The sequence below is a fragment of the Calypte anna genome, chromosome 14, assembly GCF_003957555.1.
Source record: "Calypte anna isolate BGI_N300 chromosome 14, bCalAnn1_v1.p, whole genome shotgun sequence".
In the NCBI taxonomy this organism is placed as follows: Eukaryota; Metazoa; Chordata; class Aves; order Apodiformes; family Trochilidae; genus Calypte; species Calypte anna.
This window is the reverse complement of record NC_044260.1, coordinates 772,338-791,937: the sequence shown is the minus strand read 5'-3', so window position 1 is coordinate 791,937 and position 19,600 is coordinate 772,338. Positions and strand designations below refer to the sequence as shown.

The 19,600-nt window shown below is 46.6% G+C and overlaps 1 protein-coding gene across 2 annotated transcripts in view; it reads left to right on the top strand.

The window, feature by feature from the left end:
* The window catches only part of TOM1L2 (target of myb1 like 2 membrane trafficking protein), a 56,872-nt gene extending 37,810 nt beyond the window's left edge, over positions 1–19,062 (top strand). The window contains exons 13-15 of one of the 2 annotated variants that reach the window (XM_008498879.2): positions 9,934–9,993; positions 12,602–12,638; positions 13,643–19,062. In XM_008498879.2, coding sequence (XP_008497101.1) covers positions 9,934–9,993; positions 12,602–12,638; positions 13,643–13,791 — 246 coding nt within the window. In that variant the 3' untranslated portion in view covers positions 13,792–19,062. The remainder of the gene's footprint in view (positions 1–9,933; positions 9,994–12,601; positions 12,639–13,642) is intronic. The other variant, XM_030459546.1, reaches the window with a different exon arrangement.
* The last annotated feature ends 538 nt before the right edge of the window (positions 19,063–19,600 follow it).

The following is a 19,600-nucleotide window of genomic DNA, read 5'->3' as shown; positions in this document are numbered from 1 at the left end:
AGACTTTGCTCTAAGTGCATGGATAGAATGATAGAATCATAGAATACAGAATCATAGGATACACGAGCAAGTGACAGGGAGAGGAATTAGGCAGCCTGGTAATGGTTCGTGTGCCTTGCTGTAAACCACCCCTGCCTGCAGCCTCTTCCCTCTGTCCCAGGGCAGGCTCCTGCTATCCTGGGTGGGCAGAAGAGGCCCAGGTGCTGTCACCTCACAGCAGCTGACATTAGAAACAAGTTTGAGAGAGCGAGCTTGTCCATCTTGGTCTGCATAGGTCAGGAAAGGCAGAAGCAAAAAGAGCTTTCAGATTGTCTCTCGACTCCTTTTGACCAGCCTGCTTTTTAAAACTCTCCTGCTCTTTTCTGCTCAGCTGTGTGTAAGTTTTTTAGATGCCAGAGCAAGTCGAGAGCCTTTTCCCAGTCTAATTTTGGTGTGCGCTGACCACTAGGGAGCATGGCAGAGCCAGTGCAGCAGGCACACACCTCCCTCCCTGGAGAATTGCCTCCCCATGCCTTGGCTGTTCCTGCCCTGGTTCTTTCATAAGTTGAAATGGGAGCACCCAGGGCAGCTGGCATGCCTGGCAGCTTGTGCTGTGAGCCAGGGAGAATTTGTGTTTGGAGCCAGCTGGGGTCAGAGCACAGCTGCCTGCTTGCCTGGGCTGCATCTCAGTGGTAACAGGGCTTCAGCAGTGATTTCTTATGGAGCATCCCCCCCACCTCACAAATCTATCTGCTTGTTCCTGTCCTCCTGCAAAAAGGGTAATTTATCACCCAGGTCATCCCTGTGACCAGTTTCAAGGTCAGCTCCCCAAAAACTCATGCCAGCAGTACTGAGGGAACAGGGGGCAGCAGGAGGAGACAGGGGCAGAGGTGCATTACAGGAGTGAGAGAGGAATTGCTGAGGTCAGTGAGACAGCTCAAGCCCTCAGTATCACTGAGCTGTGTTTTTGGCAAGACCTGGGACAAGATTTGAGGTTCTTCTCTTTGTTCCTGGCTAACCAAACACAAGGGGCTTGCATTTAGCTACTGGTCAAGGGGGCTGTATTCCCCTTTGTGACCAGGGGGTCACGTCCTTATTTATTAACACTTTTGTTTTCAGCCAATTCCTCTTGAGGGATGGATGTGACATGTCAGTCACACCAGGACAGCTGCTGCTCTGCCCCAAGTGTTGTCAGCTCAAAGGGCTGTGTCTAAACTAATCTGACGGTCAAAGTTTTTCTGGAGCAAACACTTGATGGGTTGTGGAACTTTGGGCTCTGAGATGTTGTAGAGACTTTCAGCCTCTTTTCAAAGGTCCTGATGACTGTATCAGGCAATCAGAATAGCTTGTTTTGAAATGCAGCCTTTCCGTAATTGGTAAACACTACTTTTTGTCAAGTGTTGTGAGGCTCGTGGGTGTCTCTTCTTACAGGAAATCAAAATTAACCTCTCCTAAAGTTACCAGCCGTGGCATGTGTAGGAAAAAACTGGCAGTGCTCTGTAAATGAAAGACAAGTGTTAATTTGGGTAGAGAGCTAATTTAAGAACAGCTCTAGGGAGGAGCCAAAAGTTTTGCACCACATTCTTCACACACATCTTGTTCCAGCACAGTTGTCCAGTGGTAAAATTCAGCACATCCGACGTTTCGAATGCAGTCATTCTCAGAATGGTCTGTAGAGAGATGGCTGGTCACGTGGCATTAGCTGTCTTTTAATATGATTTAGCAGCTGGAAACAAGATGAGCTAAAAATACACTGTTTTCTTAATATTGCTTTTCCATGTTGGGAATTGCTTTTGTTACCACAGAGTTCTTGCGTGATCACAACTGGGAGAAGAAGTGTCCAAGAAACAATTCTCTAGTGTTACACAGATAGTAGATGAAGGTGGAGTGATTTTTCCCTTTGTTTTTTTTCCTTTCAGCACAAGTACTGAAATGAGACATAAAGGATTACAGATGATTCTCTGTTATCTGTGATAATGGGGACAAGAAGAGGTGCCCCATGTGTATGGGTGTCTGGATGGAGGCACAAAATCACACCAGGGCTGAGCTAGCCCAGTTCTGGCAGGGTTGGTGGGATGGAACTGCTGTTCTCTGCCTGTCCTGAGCAAGCCCCTCCAGAGCTAGAGCTGGCTCTGCATCCAGGCCCTGACTCAGGGATGAGATGCTGAAAGACAAGAAGCCATCTTGAGAGTCTTTGTGTTGCTGTGCCACGCAGGCTACAACCTGCTCAGAGGAGCTGGATGCATCAGTGATCCTTTTAACCTCTGCCACTTGTCAAGAGTGGCAGGTTGAAAGGCTGCCAAACCACTGCAGCAAAGTGCCAGTACTTACCCTCCTGCTCAGTGCTGTCGTTAGAGCTATCGTGATGTTTGAGGCAGAGTTTGTCTGCTGAGGTCAAGGAGGTAAGGAGAGTGTGCTGCAACTCACAGCTTCATAAACAAGGGAAGCTCCACAGCCCATTGTACTGGTGTTTCTAATGAAGTCTGACTGATTTTTAGTAGGTCATATGGCCAACACTTGGCTTCTTCTAAGAAGGTGACAAACATCAGCCTCACTACTAGTCAGTGATCTTTATTTTTTTAATATCAGCGTTGAAGAAGTGCTAAAATTCTGTGAAACTGCCCATCAGAAGTGCAGAGGTTGGGTGAGGTCTGTCCCTCCACAGAGGGGATGCAGCTGCTGCCAGGAGCTGCTGTAGGCAATTCTCTGTCTGTCTGTGTGTATGTGAAGTTTTTAACTTGATGCTGTTATATTACTTTATCACGGGTTGTTGCTGTGGTTTCTCTCTTTATGGACCTTTTTGTTCTCAACACAGAGGAGAGGTAAAGGTGGGAACTCAGACATGGAGCCCATAGACAAGTGGCTAATTACACAAGGAATGGTGAGGACTTCACCAGTGAAACAATTCCTATTGCCCACCCGTCCTTTTTTCCTAGAATAACCATCTTCCATTCTCCTCTTGTCCTGCCCTACTCAACCACTTGAAATCAGACAGTACAAGGAGTTTATTTCCCACCTATGTCATTACCTGGGGCAAAGGGAAAGATTTGCACCAATTTCTGATTTATGCAGCAGAAAGGCCTGTAACCAACCAAATAATTTGTAGGATCCCACATCACCCTTGGAGGAGGCTTGGAGATCCCATTGGTTCCTTATACTGTCTTGATTTATTTATGCAGTATCCACTTTTTCAGGGATAAACACAAGTCTCATGAATCTTGCTCATAAAGAGGACACTTTCTGTGTGTCTTTAAAGCAGCCTTTGCTGGTTGTTCTTAGCTTCATGGTCTGGAATAACCATACAGACACTGTAGGATAATAACCTAATTGAAATGAGGAATGGAGGGATAATTCTGTAAGAAAGGAAGGGAATAGGAGAACTGCTATCCAGGGTGACATCTTTCATCCCTCTGGCATTAGGATTCAGACTCCAGAAGGTACAGTAGTTTTTCCTGGCTTTAAGGCTTGAATTCCCACGTCTAGAGAGGCCAGTGCTCTGATAAAAATGAGCTTCTGAAGATCACTGAGTCTGTGCACGTTTTGACCATGTTTGAAGTTGTTCTTCATCAACAAGTTCAAAAGCTTTCTTTAAGAGCAGAAGTCAGGGGTAGGTAAAAATAGCCTCAGCTATGCCTTAGAACCAAGTTCTTGGAAAATTTTTGTGTTTTTGGGCAATGTAATCCATCACTTTAAGTGTTTGAGATTAGTACCAATAATATGCCCTGGCTGCAGAAAGCTCTTCTGAGGCAGTCCTGCCTGCAGTTGAGTTCAGAATGGTGGAGAGCAGAATTCCCTTTGGGCAGGGGTGCTCTGCCAGTGCAGCATGTGGGGCTGGGCATCAGGAGGTCCATGGAGCAAGAACACCTCACTCCAGGGAGAGCCTTGGAAATCCCTGACTCAGCTGCCCAGTGCTTAAGAAGAGAATTTAAGGTTGAGAAAATCATAAATCATAGAAAGATAAAAAATCCAGTGTGCTATATCAAAGTGCATCAACTCTGTGAAAACACTTTGTGTTTCGTTTTCTAGGCTAACCCAGATTATTTCTGAGGGCCAGTTTGTGAGTTTGCCAGGAGTTTGCACGGATGATGCACGCACAGTGATAGGGGTCAGGCACATACACTGCCACACAGCCTGTGCAAGCACCCAGAAATGGTTCTGTGTCTGCTAGCACAGAGCAAGGGGTAAACCCAGCTGTAGATACCTGTCCTTGGGAGCCAGAGTTTGATGTCAGAGCTTGTCAGAGACCCCCAGCTCCTAAGAGGAGAGTGAGAAGCCATAAAGTGGGACTTCCTTTGTCTCTGGTACTGCTGACTGCAGCTCAGAGAGGCTCTTGCTGTTCAGTGGCTCCACTGCAACAAGAGATGTGCTCTGCCACTGTTAGATGTTCATCCATAATGAATACTCCAGTGATTGAGTTAGTTCCTCATCTTTGCCTTTCCACTGTTTACAGGAGCAGGGAAGCATGAAATCAGCACCCCTGCTGTTCATGCCACTCACATCACTGCTTTATTAAAAAACCAAACACAATATTCCTTCATTGGCTTGTGGTTATCCAGTCTGGAAAAAGGATACTGCAGCATTCATGGAGACATAAGGATTTGGGGAGGGAAGGGGATCTGGCTGTCCAGCCAGTTGCTGCTCTTGCAAGCCTGTCACCTTGTTTGTATGCTAAATATGAGAGAGAAATACCTAAAATAAAACTAAACTAATCATTAACTCAGTTTCTCTCTTAACTGGCTGTAGTTCTTAACTATATTTATTAATGCAACTTTGTAGCATTTGCAAAACCAGTGGAATAACTAGCATCCCAGGTAGGAACTCCATGTTTTGGTGACTTTTTGTATTTAGGAGATGAGGAGGGAAAGAGGGGTGAGCTGACATCACCCTTACCTGTGCCTGTACAACACTGAGGCCACCAGCAGGGCCTTCTCCACCTGCCAGAGTGGTTTCCACATCCCTCATCACCCAATGTTGTTCTTTCCAGACTGCAATAGTTATTCCAGCATTGAGTTCTTCCATTTCTGTGCACCCTGGTTCACTGACACACCTTTGCAGAGGGAGGCTCATTCTGGGCCCCACGTCTGCTCTCCCAGTGAAATTTTGCAGCATTGTTTCTGCTTCAACTTAATCTGAAGCTGAGCTCTGGTGTCAAAATGATCCCAGGACTGTGGAGACACAAACCACATTCTGGTGATGCCTACAAAACAAAGGTAGACAAAATGATACCTGCAGGAAATCTTCCTGGTTCACACATCACTTGGAGAGGGTAGCTGAGCTGTTGCAGTACTGGATCTGTTTGCAGTGCAGGATCTGGGTTTTTGCAAGGAGTCGTTCAGGGTCTGTATCAGCAGCTCTGAGACACAGACTTTAGCATAAGGCCACCATGGTTTAGTGCAGGCAATTCCAGTTCCCTTCACGTGGGTTTGGGCAGCTGTTGAGTTTTGCATAATCACATACTCATTTGTTTGAATATATCACCCCACACAGATGCCAAGGGGGTGTTTGTTATGAAAGTGAGGAGCAGGTGTTGCTTAAGCTACCACATCAGGGCAGATACTGATTGGGACAGTGGCAGGGGAAGAATGAAACTGAACCAGAATTCACAGAAAGGGGTATCAGCAGCTTTCATCATTGCATCCTGACCACCAGCAGCATGCCTGGCTGGGGAGGAGATTCCTCTCAGTCATAAAGATATGTGAGTAAAGATTAGATGAAACCTTGGCTGAGATGTCATTAATTAGCAACAAAGTGGGATACCACCACGTGTGCCTTCAATAGAGAGATGTAGAAATGACTTGGGTGACATGAGACTGATGAAATATATCATCTGCTTGGAGACTAAAGTCAATTGTGAACAAACTGAGGAAAAGCTGTGTGAAGATCTCATTTCTCCCCTGTAGCAGGACCCCTCTCCCTTTTGAAGGCAAGCAGGCGTGTTCACTTGCTCTGAAGGCCACATGGCTTTCATTACCTGTCCAGTCATGGCATTTTTCAGAGGGCTGTACACAGAGAATGTGATACCCCATGTGAGTGAAGGCTTTGGATGTCTGGACATTCCTGTTGGATCCAGACTGGCCAGTTGTTTGTACAGGCACAACAGGCTGTGTTGGGCAACACGCTGCTCCTCAGCTCTTGCCTTCCCCATCTACACAGTGTGTAAACATGGTTAGAAATAATCACGTAGCTAATTAAATCCTTAACATGTGAAGTCCAACGTGTTCCAATATTGAGGCCAGGCAGCTATTTCAAGATCACAGCAGCTTTAAATAGATGGTAAGAGTGTAGTAGTAAGCTGGAGTAGATGCTAGCATGGCTCTTAGTGCTCTAGTTCTGCTGCCCTAGGAATGACAGACCTTCCTTTACTCTTACTAACTATTGGGGGGGGAAATGAGTAGCAGCTAACCAAGTATTGGTGTCAGCTTATTTTAAACATGTAGAAAGAAGTGGAATTAACTAAGCTACTACAAGGCAGTAGTCTAGCAACAATTAGCATGAGCCTTGTTAAACATTTTAAGAACATTAATGAGCTCACCTAGAGACCTGAATTGTCATTTCATACCTGCTTCTTTTCCAGTGGGATCATTTTTCATAGAAATAAAATGTGGTAATAATAACCTCAAACTGTCTTTTTAAGGGTAGAATATTGGATTCTATGACTTCTGAAGAAATGTATTGGCAATACTCCTTGGCTTTTGATTGCTAGTGAGAACACCAACACAATCTAACTTTGATAAGCATGAACTTGAATTCCAGGTTCCTGTGGGCTGTGTGGGATTGAACTCAGCCTTCCTTTTCCATTTCCCTTTTAGGCCTGTTGAGATGATCCCATTTGTAGGATTTTCCAAAGACTGACTAAAAAAGGAATTTGAACAATGAGCCCAACTTTTAATTAAAGCCAGTTACTTAAAGTACCCCAAAATATTTGGTGACTTAATTTCCATTGACTTTGAGTGTAGACTTTTTAAAAAGAAATCACAATATCATTAGAAAAACAGCTCTTGCAGCCAACTCTGACTATCTAGGGAGCTGTCTTGCCAAGACTGACAGCTTCACTAGACCGTGTATGTTTGCATAACCAAAGTATTAACAAGTATCCCATTCTGGAGCCATTCCTCTGTTCCATTCTCGAACCATTGCCATGCAGTCTGTGGCTGCCACTGCTGTTTGTTCCCAGAAACTGTTGTCTGTTTTTTTTTTTTTTTATAATGTGTAAACTAGCTAATTTATTTTTACATCGCTTCTGTTGTGTTTTAGGGGATTAGTTTAACAAAATTCCCCTCCACATTCTTCAGTGTTGGGCCCTGCAAGGGGGAGACTTGCCAAATACACAACTGGCTGGCAAAAAAAAAGAAAAAAGAACTGTGTGTGGTCACTTTTCAATGAAATATAAATGGTACAACATTATAGTTAAAATATTTTAAAACTTCCAGTTACTCTTGAGAGTTTTCTTGAACAAATTAAACCTGACACATTAACCCATGCTTTATGGAGAAAATGGGGCTCAGAGTCTGAGGAAAGGAAACTGGAAGCTTGAGGATGGAAGGAGCAATAGATGCAAACCCTTAGTGCTTCTTCAAGTGTCTTGGAAGGTGGAGGAAGCTTTTTTTAAAAGGTCAGTGCTGAACAGCAAGTGTTTGACATGCTCAAATGTTTATCTTGCATCTCATTCTGCTTCTTATATATGACCAGTTAGATGTGTTTCTGTGCTTCTGAGTTTTTTTTATTTTTTTTTGATATATGAAGTAGGTCTCTCTGAAAGTAGAAGTTTTTTTTTTCTTCTTTTTTCTTTTTTTTCTTTTTTTATATTCCTCCTTCCTGTTGCAAACTAGCCAACAGCTCTGAAGGCTGCACCTTCCAAAGCTTTACTTATTATGTGAAGTATTAAGCAAGACAGGAGAGAGACAGCAGGGAAACTTCTGCCATAAATTTTAGGTTGCTGTAGGCTGAATAAATTCATTGCTTTGTATCTCTGAAGTGTCTTCCAAAGCTGTTACACCAACAAGCTAGTTTTACAAGATGCAACTTGTCCTTGGAAAGGAACGTGTTGGAAGGTGTCTGCAGAGCCCTCCTCTGGTTACTGGCTGTCTGGGCCAGCTCCCAGCAGTTTTGGCACACTGCATGTGTGATTCAGCTCTCCATTGCAAATTAAAAAGGGGCAATTACACTGAACCTGGCCCATTTAAAGGGAACTTATTTTCTGTTTGGGATCTTTGTGTATTAGCTGAAGGCAAAATGATGGCTTGCACCCCTGGCTCTTCTTGGATCTGTCACATGCAGTTTGTCCAGCAACCTGCAGAGTGGGAGCCAAGCCATCTTCTTGGTGCCTGTCTTGGTGGGAGATGCTTTGGATTGAGCCCTGGATTTCCAGTCCTTTGACACCGCTAACCTCTTAGCAGACCTCACCAACTCGAGCAAGGGCAACTGACCTCCTATTGCAAAGGGCTACTTGATTAGAAGAAAAAAAATCTTGAGCTCAGCTAAACAGCATCAGCTGCTGCCCCTGTAGTTCAGCATCTGCCTGTCCTCCTCCATGAGAAGTCCATGAGAAAGCTCCATCTCCCAGGGAATTCATGCACAAAGCTTCTGTCAGCTCTTCTCCCCATGAGAGGTTTCAGTCAAAGCTGTGGACAGCCCCTTCCTAGGACCTCTTCCTAGGAGAGCCTCCAGCACTGCCAGCTCTGTTCCACTGCCATGCTCTGACCTGCAACCTGTCTGACACTGCTCTCCCAGTGTTTTTCAGGTTGTCCTTATGAGATCTTACTGTGGTGTTTTCCTGTTTACTCCTGCACACCCTTCTATAGTAATGAAGCAGGGCAGTTAAATCAGGAAATCCTACACCTATAATAATGGTCATTTCCCATCACTGACCCAATTGCTGCAGCACTCAGTGCTGTGCCTGCACAGCATAAGGTGAGCAGGTTTATGGCAGGGAGAGAGGCAAACCTGCCCTGCCTTTTGGTTAAACCATCCCTGGAGGCCTGACAGGCAGACACAGGAAGCCTTGCTGCAGCACTGCAAGGCATCACCAGGACCAGAGCTGAGAGGAATCAGACTCAGAATCACAGAATGTGAGGGTTTGGAAGGCACCTCTGGAGATCATCTAGTCCAACTCCCCTGCCAGAGCAGGTTCACCTAGAGCAGGTTGCACAGGATGAGTGGGTGCTGTGTACCATGCTCTCCTCCTCTGCCCATGACGGATTTGGCCCCATCCTCCTTTTCACCCTCACCTTTGAGACTCTGCACTTCAGCAGACGTTGGGTTCTGCTGCCTCTGCTGCAAGAGAGTCACTTTTGGCAGAGGAGATGGGCCAGGGAACTGGGGTGATTCTGCTTTAAACTGATGTGCGGAGGCTTGCCAAGGTTGGGTGGTATGGTGGGAGGAGGATGGGGAAGGAAACACCACTGTGTACCCTGGGCTCTGACTGCCTCCACCTGTGAGGAAAATCAGATTGTTTTCATTGGAGTGTTGCCTGAAGACTTTGAGCCCCCCTTTTTGCTAATGCTTCACTGTGGTTAATACCCATTTAAAAAAAAAAAAAAGAAGGTGGAAATTCAGCATTTCAAAACCTATCTGATATCCAGTATTCTACCCTTAAAAGCTTTCCACGATCAAGATTAGAATCATCAGCCCATCTTGATGGTTTTAATGTGTGGTCGAGAAGTTACCCGGCTTATGCTGGCATCGAGTCATGTCACTCCCCATAATCTTTCTCTTGTTTTTTTTTAGCCTTGTTGTTCATAATTTCCTTTCCAAGTGTTTCTTTATTTGAAATGCCGTTTATATTTTGTTGCCTTTTTATTTTTTTTTTTTGCCTTTTTTTTTCAGCACATCTTACATCTTTGTTTTTGTTTTGTTTTCAATCTTATTTCTGGCGTTTTCCATCGCTCTCTGGCCATGATTGTGGATGTGTTTTGGTTTTTGCCTGCCTTGCTGTTCTCTCGCTGCACTCCCTAGATCCCTGTTGCACAGTCCTCTGTCATGGATGACATTGAGGAGTGGCTCAGTACCGACTTGGTGAGACTCTTTATATTTTCATTTTCCACACGGGCAATAGCACTTGTACAGATAACTTCCAATGCATTGCTGAGTTGCTGGTGCTTCTCATCACAGGAGACACTAAAACTTCCCAGTCATATCCCTGTGAAGGGAATATCTGAGCAGGAGGAGATAGGGTGGTGTTCAGCAATTCAGTCAAAACATTTTTTTTTCCTGAGTTGTTTTATTTTCACTTCTCCATGTTAACATCACAGAACAGCATGTGTTTCTGGTCCCCGTTCAGGAAAGCATTTAAACATGTGCTGAAGGTTTCCTGTGTTCTTCACCAGGCTTAAAAGCCCATGTTTAAAGCTGCATTAGCTTTCACAGGATGTAAGTACATGCTTATGCTGAGGCATGCTTTTAAGAGATGCTGGATCAGGGCTTAGATTCCTTTCTAATCGAGATGTCTTCATTAAATTGGCAAGCAACCTTGACATGTTTCATAATAGTAATAATAAAAATTTATAACAGTCTCTTTTCAATGTTTATAACTTTCAGTTTCTCCTAAATGATAATGTCTGGTAATTATTACACAAACAAACAGAAGACATAGAACTCAAAGCCTCCTTTTCTTCATTCTGGAGTTTGTTCTGCTGTACCAATACACATTTGGTTTAAGAGGTGGTGCAGCCAGGATGCATTTATTCCAGTCTCCTTTTTTTTTAATGTGAGCATCTGACTCCAATTAGCCAAGTGCATTCTGGGGGTGAGCAGTGGGTTACGTTTCAGACTGTTCTTCTAAAAACTACTTCAGTGAACTGAACTGTATCACCGTATCCCTAAGAATCATCTTCCATTCTTCCAACATCAGAGATTCTCCCTAGATTTTTCCCTACTCCTTGAGGTCTCCCTCAGCCCTTTGCTGTTGCCTGCTGAGCTCCTAGCTGAGAGCTGCAGGGTTCAGGCTCCACTCCCCAGCTCTGGCTCTGCTTCAGGCACAATCCAGCACATCAGCCCCCTGCTCCAGCACCAGAGGATCCAACTACTGAGAGGAAGAAAATGTTTCTGCTCTCCAAAGCTGCCTGAAGTGCTTAAACAGATTCTGGGTTCCAGTATTTGAGTATGGCAGACTTCCTGGCTGTCTTTGAAATGTCACTGCTTTTCAGCTGCAGGTAGTGTTTTCAGGCCTTGGTACAGGCAGTCATTTTCAAATTTAATTACACAACTGGCCTCATTTCGTTAAAGAAATACAGTAAAAGTAGCATGTCCCCTCTGCTTGAACAATAGACTTTTGTCTTTGCCATTTAAATTAATTTAGCAAGAGAGAAGATCTTAGGGAGAGATATTGAGGTAGCTCTGTACATCTGTCATCCCTGAGACAGTCTTGCTCAAAAAGAGCAAAGCAGAGAAGTGCTGTGTCAATGCCTGAACAAGCCCAGGGATCTCACACCCTCTGGTTGTGACCACACCAGGTCCCTTTCTCCCTGGTCCCTGGATCTCCATGCTAACCAGATGTGTGTGCAGCATCAAGATGCCCTCTCATAAAGTTTGGATTGGATTTGTGTTTTTCACTTTGGCTTCTGCACCTTCTTTTTTTCTTCTTTTTTCTTTCTTTTTATTTTTTTAATGGTTCATTTCAATTTTCTGCTTCCCAGCCAGCCAAGGAAGTTACAGATCAGGTTAGCTCATCATTATTTGGTTCCCTGCCTATCTGGGGTACATGAGAGCAAGCAGTACCTCTGTGTGGCTGCTGTCCCCTCTGTCCCCTTTGGAAACCTCCACACAGCAGGAAGTTAGGACATGCTAAGTGGCATTTAAAAACCTTTGTGAGGCCAAGCAATATGTTCCCATTCTCCTGGTGAAGAAGCCAGGGCATGGACAAACACTTCTTTTTGTTTTGTTTTGTTTTGTTTTGTTCCAAAGCAGGTTCAACATGAGGTTTTCAAGTAGAGTTTTTTGGTCCATTTTTAACACCCTGATAGATTGACAAGGATGCCACATCCTTGGACTTCCAATTCCCCTACTGAAGCACTGTTGGAAATCCGTGTGTTGGAATGCATCCAGCTGGCATCCTGCCCTCTGTACCCCATGGACAGGCACCAGCTGTCCATCAGTGTCCTTCATCCTGCCCACCCTACTGTAATCTTTGTACAGCACCAACACCAGGGAAGCTTCTTGATTTTTGTATGAAATCTAAAATGATCTTTCAAGGGAAGCTGCTTTGAAGTGTGTGTCCCTTAGCAGATAAAAGTCCATTTTTTTTGAAGACACAACACAAAATGCAGTCCTGACTTTTTAAAGGCCTGTGGGACAGAAGATGGCATCTTACACAGTGGTTGTGTGACTGGCACAGCTCTGGTTTTGACCAGGCCTGCTGCCTGAAGTGGAAACAGCACCCAGCTGCTGTTTGGGTCTGGCTGGGAAAGTTTACCCCCATCCACCAGCAATCCTCACGAGCATCTCTAGTGCTTGTCCTCTTGCCCTGCAGCTCAGTGAAATGTCTGTCACCACTGCCCCCCAGTGTGATTTCTCTAGGTTGGCCTCCTCAAACAGTTAGCACGTGGAAAATATCTGCTTGCATTAAACATATGTAGAGGGTGAAGCTCTGCCTGTGTGCTCACATGCTTTCTTGTTCCAATTGCAGAAAGGAGATGAACTGGAAGAAGGAGTGACCAGTGAAGGTAAGCAGAGATGCTTATGGCTATGAACCATTCCCAGGTTGGTGCACTGACTGAATTATCTGCTGAGATGCTGACTTCTTGGGGCCCCTCAGTTCAGGAAGGAGAAGGAGGGCAGCTAGGCTGGTAAAGGGATGCAAGCACAAGTCTTATGAGGTGAGGCTGAGGGAGCTGGGGGTGTTCAGGCTGGAAAAGAGGAGGCTCAGGGGAGACCTCATCACTCTCTCCAATTCCCTGAAAGGAGGTTGGAGCCAGGGGGGGGTTGGGCTCTTTTCCCAGGCAACTCTCAGCAAGACAAGAGGGCACAAAGGGTCTCAAGTTGTGCCAGGGGAGGTTTAGGTTGGAGATGAGAAAGAATTTCTTTCTGGAGAGGGTGATCAGGCATTGGAATGGGCTGCCCAGGGAAGTAGTGGATTCTCCGTGTCTGGAGATCTTTCCAAAGAGCCTGGATGTGGCACTGAGTGCCATGGGCTGGGAACTGCAGCAGGAGTGGATCAAGGGTTGGACTTGATGATCTCTGAGGTCCCTTCCAACCCAGCCAATTCTATGATTCTATGATTCTCCCAGCCTGGTATTCCCCAGCAAAAGCTTCTGCTCTCAGAAAGGCTGGAGAAGAGCAAAAAGTTAGTATTTATGATGTGAGGAGCCCTCCCGGCTGGAAGTGCCTTCCTGACATCTTCTTGGCTGTGCCCTGTGTTTGTGCCAGCAGGAATATGTCCCCGAGCTGTTCAGCCCTTTGGAATGATGTTTCCCTGCTTCTGTCATGGCCAATGGCATAGCGTGGGTTTGATTCCCTCTGCTGCCTGAGCAAGGGTGTCTCTGAGGATGTCTTTACCCTTTCCTGAGGAATTCAGGCTGTACAAATATGTGTGCCTGCAAACACAGCCTGATGGGACACCAGGCACTGGGATTTCAGGCCCTGCTAATCTCTGTCCCCTGAGCTAAACATAGCAGCTCCAGTCCTTCCCTTCTTCCTTTTTATTTATTTTTATTTTTTCACATTCCAGAGTTCGACAAATTTTTAGAAGAGCGAGCCAAAGCGGCGGAGATGGTTCCCAATCTGCCATCCCCTCCCCTGGAAGCCCCAACCCCTCTGACAAACCCTGCCAGCAGGAAAAAGCAGGAGCGTTCGGAGGATGCCCTCTTTGCACTGTGAAGTTTGCTCCTGCCCACCCCCTGCTCTGCAGCCCAACCTCGCTGTACAGCCTCTTGGTCCTCTCACAGTACTTGGCTAACAACGACCCCCATCCCCTCAATTCCATAGATTCCTTCTCCTTCCCCCCCAAACAATCCACCCCCACAAGCTGACTCTTTCTATTTAAGTCCAACACTGTTCCTGCCAGACCACGATTCTCCAGCACTCACTTAATCCCCTCCTTCCTATCCCAGCTGCACAAAACCAGCTCTTGATGCTGAAAACCCCTTTAGAATGCATGAGTACATCACACTGTGTTGAAACAAAAGCCCGGAGGGGAGAGAGCAGCCTTGCCCTTCAGTTTCTGTAGGGATCATCCTCTTCTGTAGGCAGGTCCTGCCAAGTAGGCTGCTCTGTCGATCAGCATGTAATTGACTGAGCTGGAATGTTCAGGGGGAGTGTGTCTTTATTTTTAGGTAAAATGGTAATGCATTGGCTTCCGTGTCGGATTCGACAGCAAGGAACAACTGTTCCCCTTTCAACGTGTGCTTCACAAGTTAAAATCCTTTCCTCTCCCACTCACACATCTCCTGGTACCATATGGTGGTCGCTTTTCCCCATTTTGTGCAGTTCCTCATATTCTAAATCTCACAGGGTATTTTTTTCCTTGTGTTTTATCAGGGCTTGCTCTAGTTTGAAAGCAGTCTGCTGGCCATGTCCAGTAGCTCTGGCAGTTGACAGGAATTAAAAACTCTGAGCTAAATGGATGCTGTAACATTAGTGCATGAAGCATTTTGCTCTTTGGGAGAGCATTCTCACGTGAGGATTTTTTTTTTCTAGCGTGTTTGCCTTTTAAATAGCTGGGTTATTTTTTTCCTTACCTTACATTCCTTCTTCAGTGACTGCATTTGTCTCAGCTGTTGTAAATAACATCTGTGCAGATGGATGGGACTTGCTCATGGACCGGGTGTGATCTGAGGTTCCTGGATTCCCCGCCGTGCCGGGTAGGATTGACGTGTGCTGCTTCTTGGTGGTAGGGCTGAGAAAAAGAGGCAAACCTCACAGAGGCTTGTCAGAAAATGATGAGGGTTACCAAGGAGGGATTAGCCATGCTTGCCTGGGCTGGAGGTGAAGCTCCCCATTTCCATCTAGGTTTGGGCCTGAGAAAGTGTCAGATGATTGTGGCTGTGCAATGTGTCATGTTCAGAGTGTCCTGTGATACCTCTGCCCCTTCTTTAACTCCCAGCTCCTATGGGGCTGCACTCTCCCTCCTGCCTGTGCAAACAAGCATGTTCCCTTGCTTGCCAGAGGCATGGCTGAGAGTGCTGCTCCTTCTGGAGCTGCCAGAAGAGATTCCAGTGTGTGTGCCTGTCTGGCTGAGCTGACAAGCAGAGCTGGAGCAGGCAGCTCCAGCCATTGCTGCATTCCCCAGCATGTTCCTTGGTAGGAAGCCAGTAGCACAAGATGGCAGGATCAAAGAGTGAGCTGAACATGGTGTGGCTGGGAGAAGCTCCTGTCCTGGCAGAGAGTCACCATCTCAGATGAACGCCCATGCAGGCAGCAGTGCTCCAGTTCCTCTTCCTTGGGGCGCTCGTTGTCTGAGGTAACCAGACACTTGGTTCTGATTTGGAAAGTTGGAGCTCCCCTGGATGCTGATGTGTGTTGAGCTTTCTCAGAAGTTGTTCTAGACCAAGAAGCTGTGCTATAAACAGCTGATGTGAAAGTGATAGAAGCTTTTATCCCAGCGTAGTTATTTTGGCTCTTAACATACTCTCTAGGGTACGTCATGCCTTGGTAGGCTGTGACACATAAAACCTTTTCCCAAATGGCCCCACGGCAGCACTGATGGTCTTTGAGAGCGGTCACACTGATCTTTAGAGGGAAGTGTTGTTTGGTGCAGGATTTCCAGGCTGTCCCAGATCAGATGTCACTTTGTGCTGTCCCTGCTCATCCTCTCGTCTGTCTTGCTTTCATCCTCTGCCAGGATCCCTCCCTGTGTAGCTGAGCCCAGGCCAGGCTGCCCATCCACCCCTCAGTGCTGGCACCTCCAGGCTGCTCTGTAGCTCACTGCTCCTGCCAGCTCTTCACCTTACAGAAAGTAGCAGAGCTTGCAAATGGAAGGGGAAAATCAGTGTGGGTAATGGCAGGTGCTAGGACCGGCTGCCATGGCTGCATGTGTGCAGCCCAGCTGCTCTCACCCACTGCTCTCAGCATTTAACACAAGCTGAGCCCCTGCTGCCAGCTCTTGCCAGACCCTGCCTTGCTGCAACACATCAGATGTGGCCACCAGTTCCCAGAAACCTTGAGGAGGCTTCTGTTGTGGTGCTGATTTGATTTCAGACAATGTCTGGTGATTGCCTGAGCAGCCTTGCCAGCGCGGAATGAATTGTTGGTATTCCTGTCGATGCAAAAAGCTCTGTGGGTGTTTTAAGTGTGTATTTTCTCTTCTAAATCCTTGAAACACATTGACCCTGTAAATGGCCACATCAGGTGATTCTGAGCATGTTAATCCAGCTTCCCTGCCAAGCCAGAGGAGATAATCGCATTGCTGAAGCGCGGGGACTTTGTCAAATGATGCTGAGTGGCAAGGATATCACCAGCACTGTCACTGAGCCCCCCTGCAGGGTCGGATTTGCTGGTCCTCTTCCCCCACCCCTTAGCAAAAAGCAGTAGGAGGGGGTGTGTGTGTGTGCTGTTAACACTTCTTTCTGTCATGCTAAACCTCTCCTGGGACTTGCAAGTTGTTGCTTTAGAGAGAAGCTGGTCCCTTTCCGGAGGATTTTGCAGAGCTGTCAGTGACTGCTCCTTCCAGCCAGGGAGGAAAAGAGATGGAAGAAGAAGGCTGGGGCCAAGGGGAGATAAGGAGCCTGTGTTGACAGGACTGGAGGGATTCTCTCCTGTGCTTGCAGCCTCAGGCACTGAGTGGTCCTCACTGGCAGCCGTGGTACCCACTGGGGAGCCAGGGCACTGCATGCAGGGGGTGACAGGCGGTGTGGGCACAAGTGGTGGCTTTGCTGGAAGTAGGGCAGGGCTCAGGAGATGCCTTCTCTGGAAGGAAACGCCTGCTCAGGGGGCCCTTGGTGGGCCTGGTGAAAGCAAAGCCCTGCTGGGAGTTACATTTGGAGCCTGAATCCACCAGACCTGGCTCTCCAGGCTGATCACACTGGGGCTGGGAGCAGCAACAGGGTCAGAACCGTGTGGCAGAGCTGATGGTTTAGCCCAGACCTTCTTTAACAAATTTAAGAGCTACACTAGAGCTTCCCTAATGTCCTGTATCAGGATCTCTCATCTTCCCCATCCTCTTGTGGTCTGCAGAAAACCTGAGCGGTGGAAACGGGGGGAAAGGGAAGGGGGTTTTGTGACTTCATGATTTACTCTTCCTTTGCTTTCACTCTTAAGTGCTTCCTCTGTGCAGGTGGGCAGAGGACTTGTGTGGCTCTGATGCTTGTGAGAAGCCTGATCAGCTTTCCATAAGAAATAACATCCCGATGCTCTCTAGGCCTATTAGGAATTGCAGCTTGACACTCAATGACACTAAATTATTACTGGGGTCCTTTGTAAGTTCTAATGATACACTATTCTAGGTTAAACTATTTATTTTGTCAATATTTTTTCCTTCCAGTGTGTTTTTTAACCTCTTCTGTTAACCCGTCATGTGCTGAGATGTAAGAAATGAATGGTTTCTATTTAAATATATCCTTTCTGTTTGTTTTTGTTTTGTTTTTGTTTTTTTTAAATTGCTATGTGTAGATTTCAGCTGCATCTTTAGCAGGTGTCATAGGTAATAACAATGTGCTGTACAGACATTTAGGGTGTTAGGATGTAAGTAAGGCTCATAGGAGAACTGCTCATAAAAACGTAACGTGGTGTCTCTTAAAGGGAACAGCATAAAGGTCCTTACAGGACCCTCATGTAGCCTCCAACATACTTTTCCCCTTCCAATCACCACAGCCCCTGTCTCAGCTCCACCCTTTCCAGGGCTGTTTTTACACCTCCAAGCTGAAGAAGGATTTTAGTGGGGTTTCTGTTGATTTGACTTTGTTCAGGGTACTTTTGTTTGGTTTATTTTTTAATCCATTGACCATTTCCACTTCTCAACAGAGGACTTGGTGGGGCTGGCTGTGGTGGCCAGATGTTTCTTTCCAGTGATGGAAGAACAGACCTGGGTGGTGGTTTCAGCCCTGGGGCTGAGGTGGTGGTCTCACTCCTGTGGCAACCTGGCCAACCCAGCCTATTCCTGTTCCTGTTCCTCTCTGCTTGATGCTCTCCTGGTGTCAGCTCTGAGGATGGGACATGCAGACCAGGGGAGCAAACACAGCAGGATTTTCAGCAGGATTTTCCATCCCATGACTACTCAAGTCTTTTTTTGTAGCTGCTGGGAGTTCTGTGGAGGGGGAACTGCTTGTGCTATCTCCATCCCCAGGTCTGCCTCATCCAGCTCAGTCATTGTTTACCTCCTAAATGCTAACCACAAGGTTTGCTGAGCCCACCCTGGAAAAAAAAAACAGCTCAGGACAGTTATTTTTATGGAAATAATGGAGCAGGCAATCAGTGAGTGGATTTATAACCTTCTTGGAGGTAACCCTTCAGCTGCTGGGGGCACCCCTCTGCCCTTGCCCACCAGCAGAGGACAGGAGGCAGGAATCCCCTTCCCAGTGCCCAAAGGCATTGATGGTGCCCTCAGAGCACCTTCCACTCATCCCTCCCAAACAGCAGCCCCCGGAGTGGGTTGCACCTTCCCACTCCATGCCCCGGGTTGCTCTTCCATCCAGGAGAGAGGTGAGGTGGCATCTCACTGGCTCTCAAGCCGTGCTGAGCCCAGGGCTGGTTCTCTTTAGCCTATGGCAAACCTATGCCAAACTCCCCACCCTGCTCTGTCTTTTTATGAGTACAAGCTCCTCATTCTGTATATGTTATTATGAGCTGTCGTTAACCCTACAAATGTAACCTGTGTAATAGCTTCTCTGTATATTACAGCTGTAGGCTTTCCAGATAAAAGTGGATAATATTTATTTACTGAAGATACTGGATATTTTTCTCTTTGGGAATGGGGTAGGGGGAGAATGGGGGACATAACTGTTTAAAGCGATGGACTGTGTAAAGAGAAACAAAATACACAACAAACAGAGAAACCCAACACTAAACTGTTGCTGTATTCACGTGGGAATTGTTTCCATTCAGGACAATACAACTGTATTAATCTGCCATTGTTTAACTTGCTCCAGAAATCATCTCAACTTTGGTTCCTGCATGTGAGATACTCCAATAAATACACTACTAGTGTGACCTGGAGGAGGGTATCTGTCTGTCTCTCCGGTGCTGTCATGCTCTGTGGCTGCCTTGGTTGCCAAAACACAACACAAAATGATGAAGGACCAGGAATTCCCACCAGGAGAAGGGTTTTCCACAGCAGATGTTCTCAGCATCTTCCCGTGGTGCTTGCTGTGCACAGAGATGTGTTGCCACTGCTGGTAAATTTATTCCCTGCTAAATCTCTAGCACATCTTTTGGGGCTGACAGCAGGCAAGCATAGTGGTGACAAGCTCAGTGCTTGGGGGGACACCAAGGTGCTTGCAGGGCTTGGTAGCTGGTCCTCGGGCGTGGGGGAGAGGTAAATTTGGATCAGCTGCCTTGCTGACCTAGAAAGTGGTGGGTATGCAGTTGTGCACTGCAGTGCCAGGGATGTTCCCTGCCTCTGGGCCACTTTTCCTGACTCATCAGCCAGGACTTTGCTCCAACATCCTCATTTGTGACAGCAGTTTTGAGAAGGAAGAGCAGCCATCGAGGCACTCAGGAGAAGTGACAGTGTCGCTTCAGCCAAAGATGAACT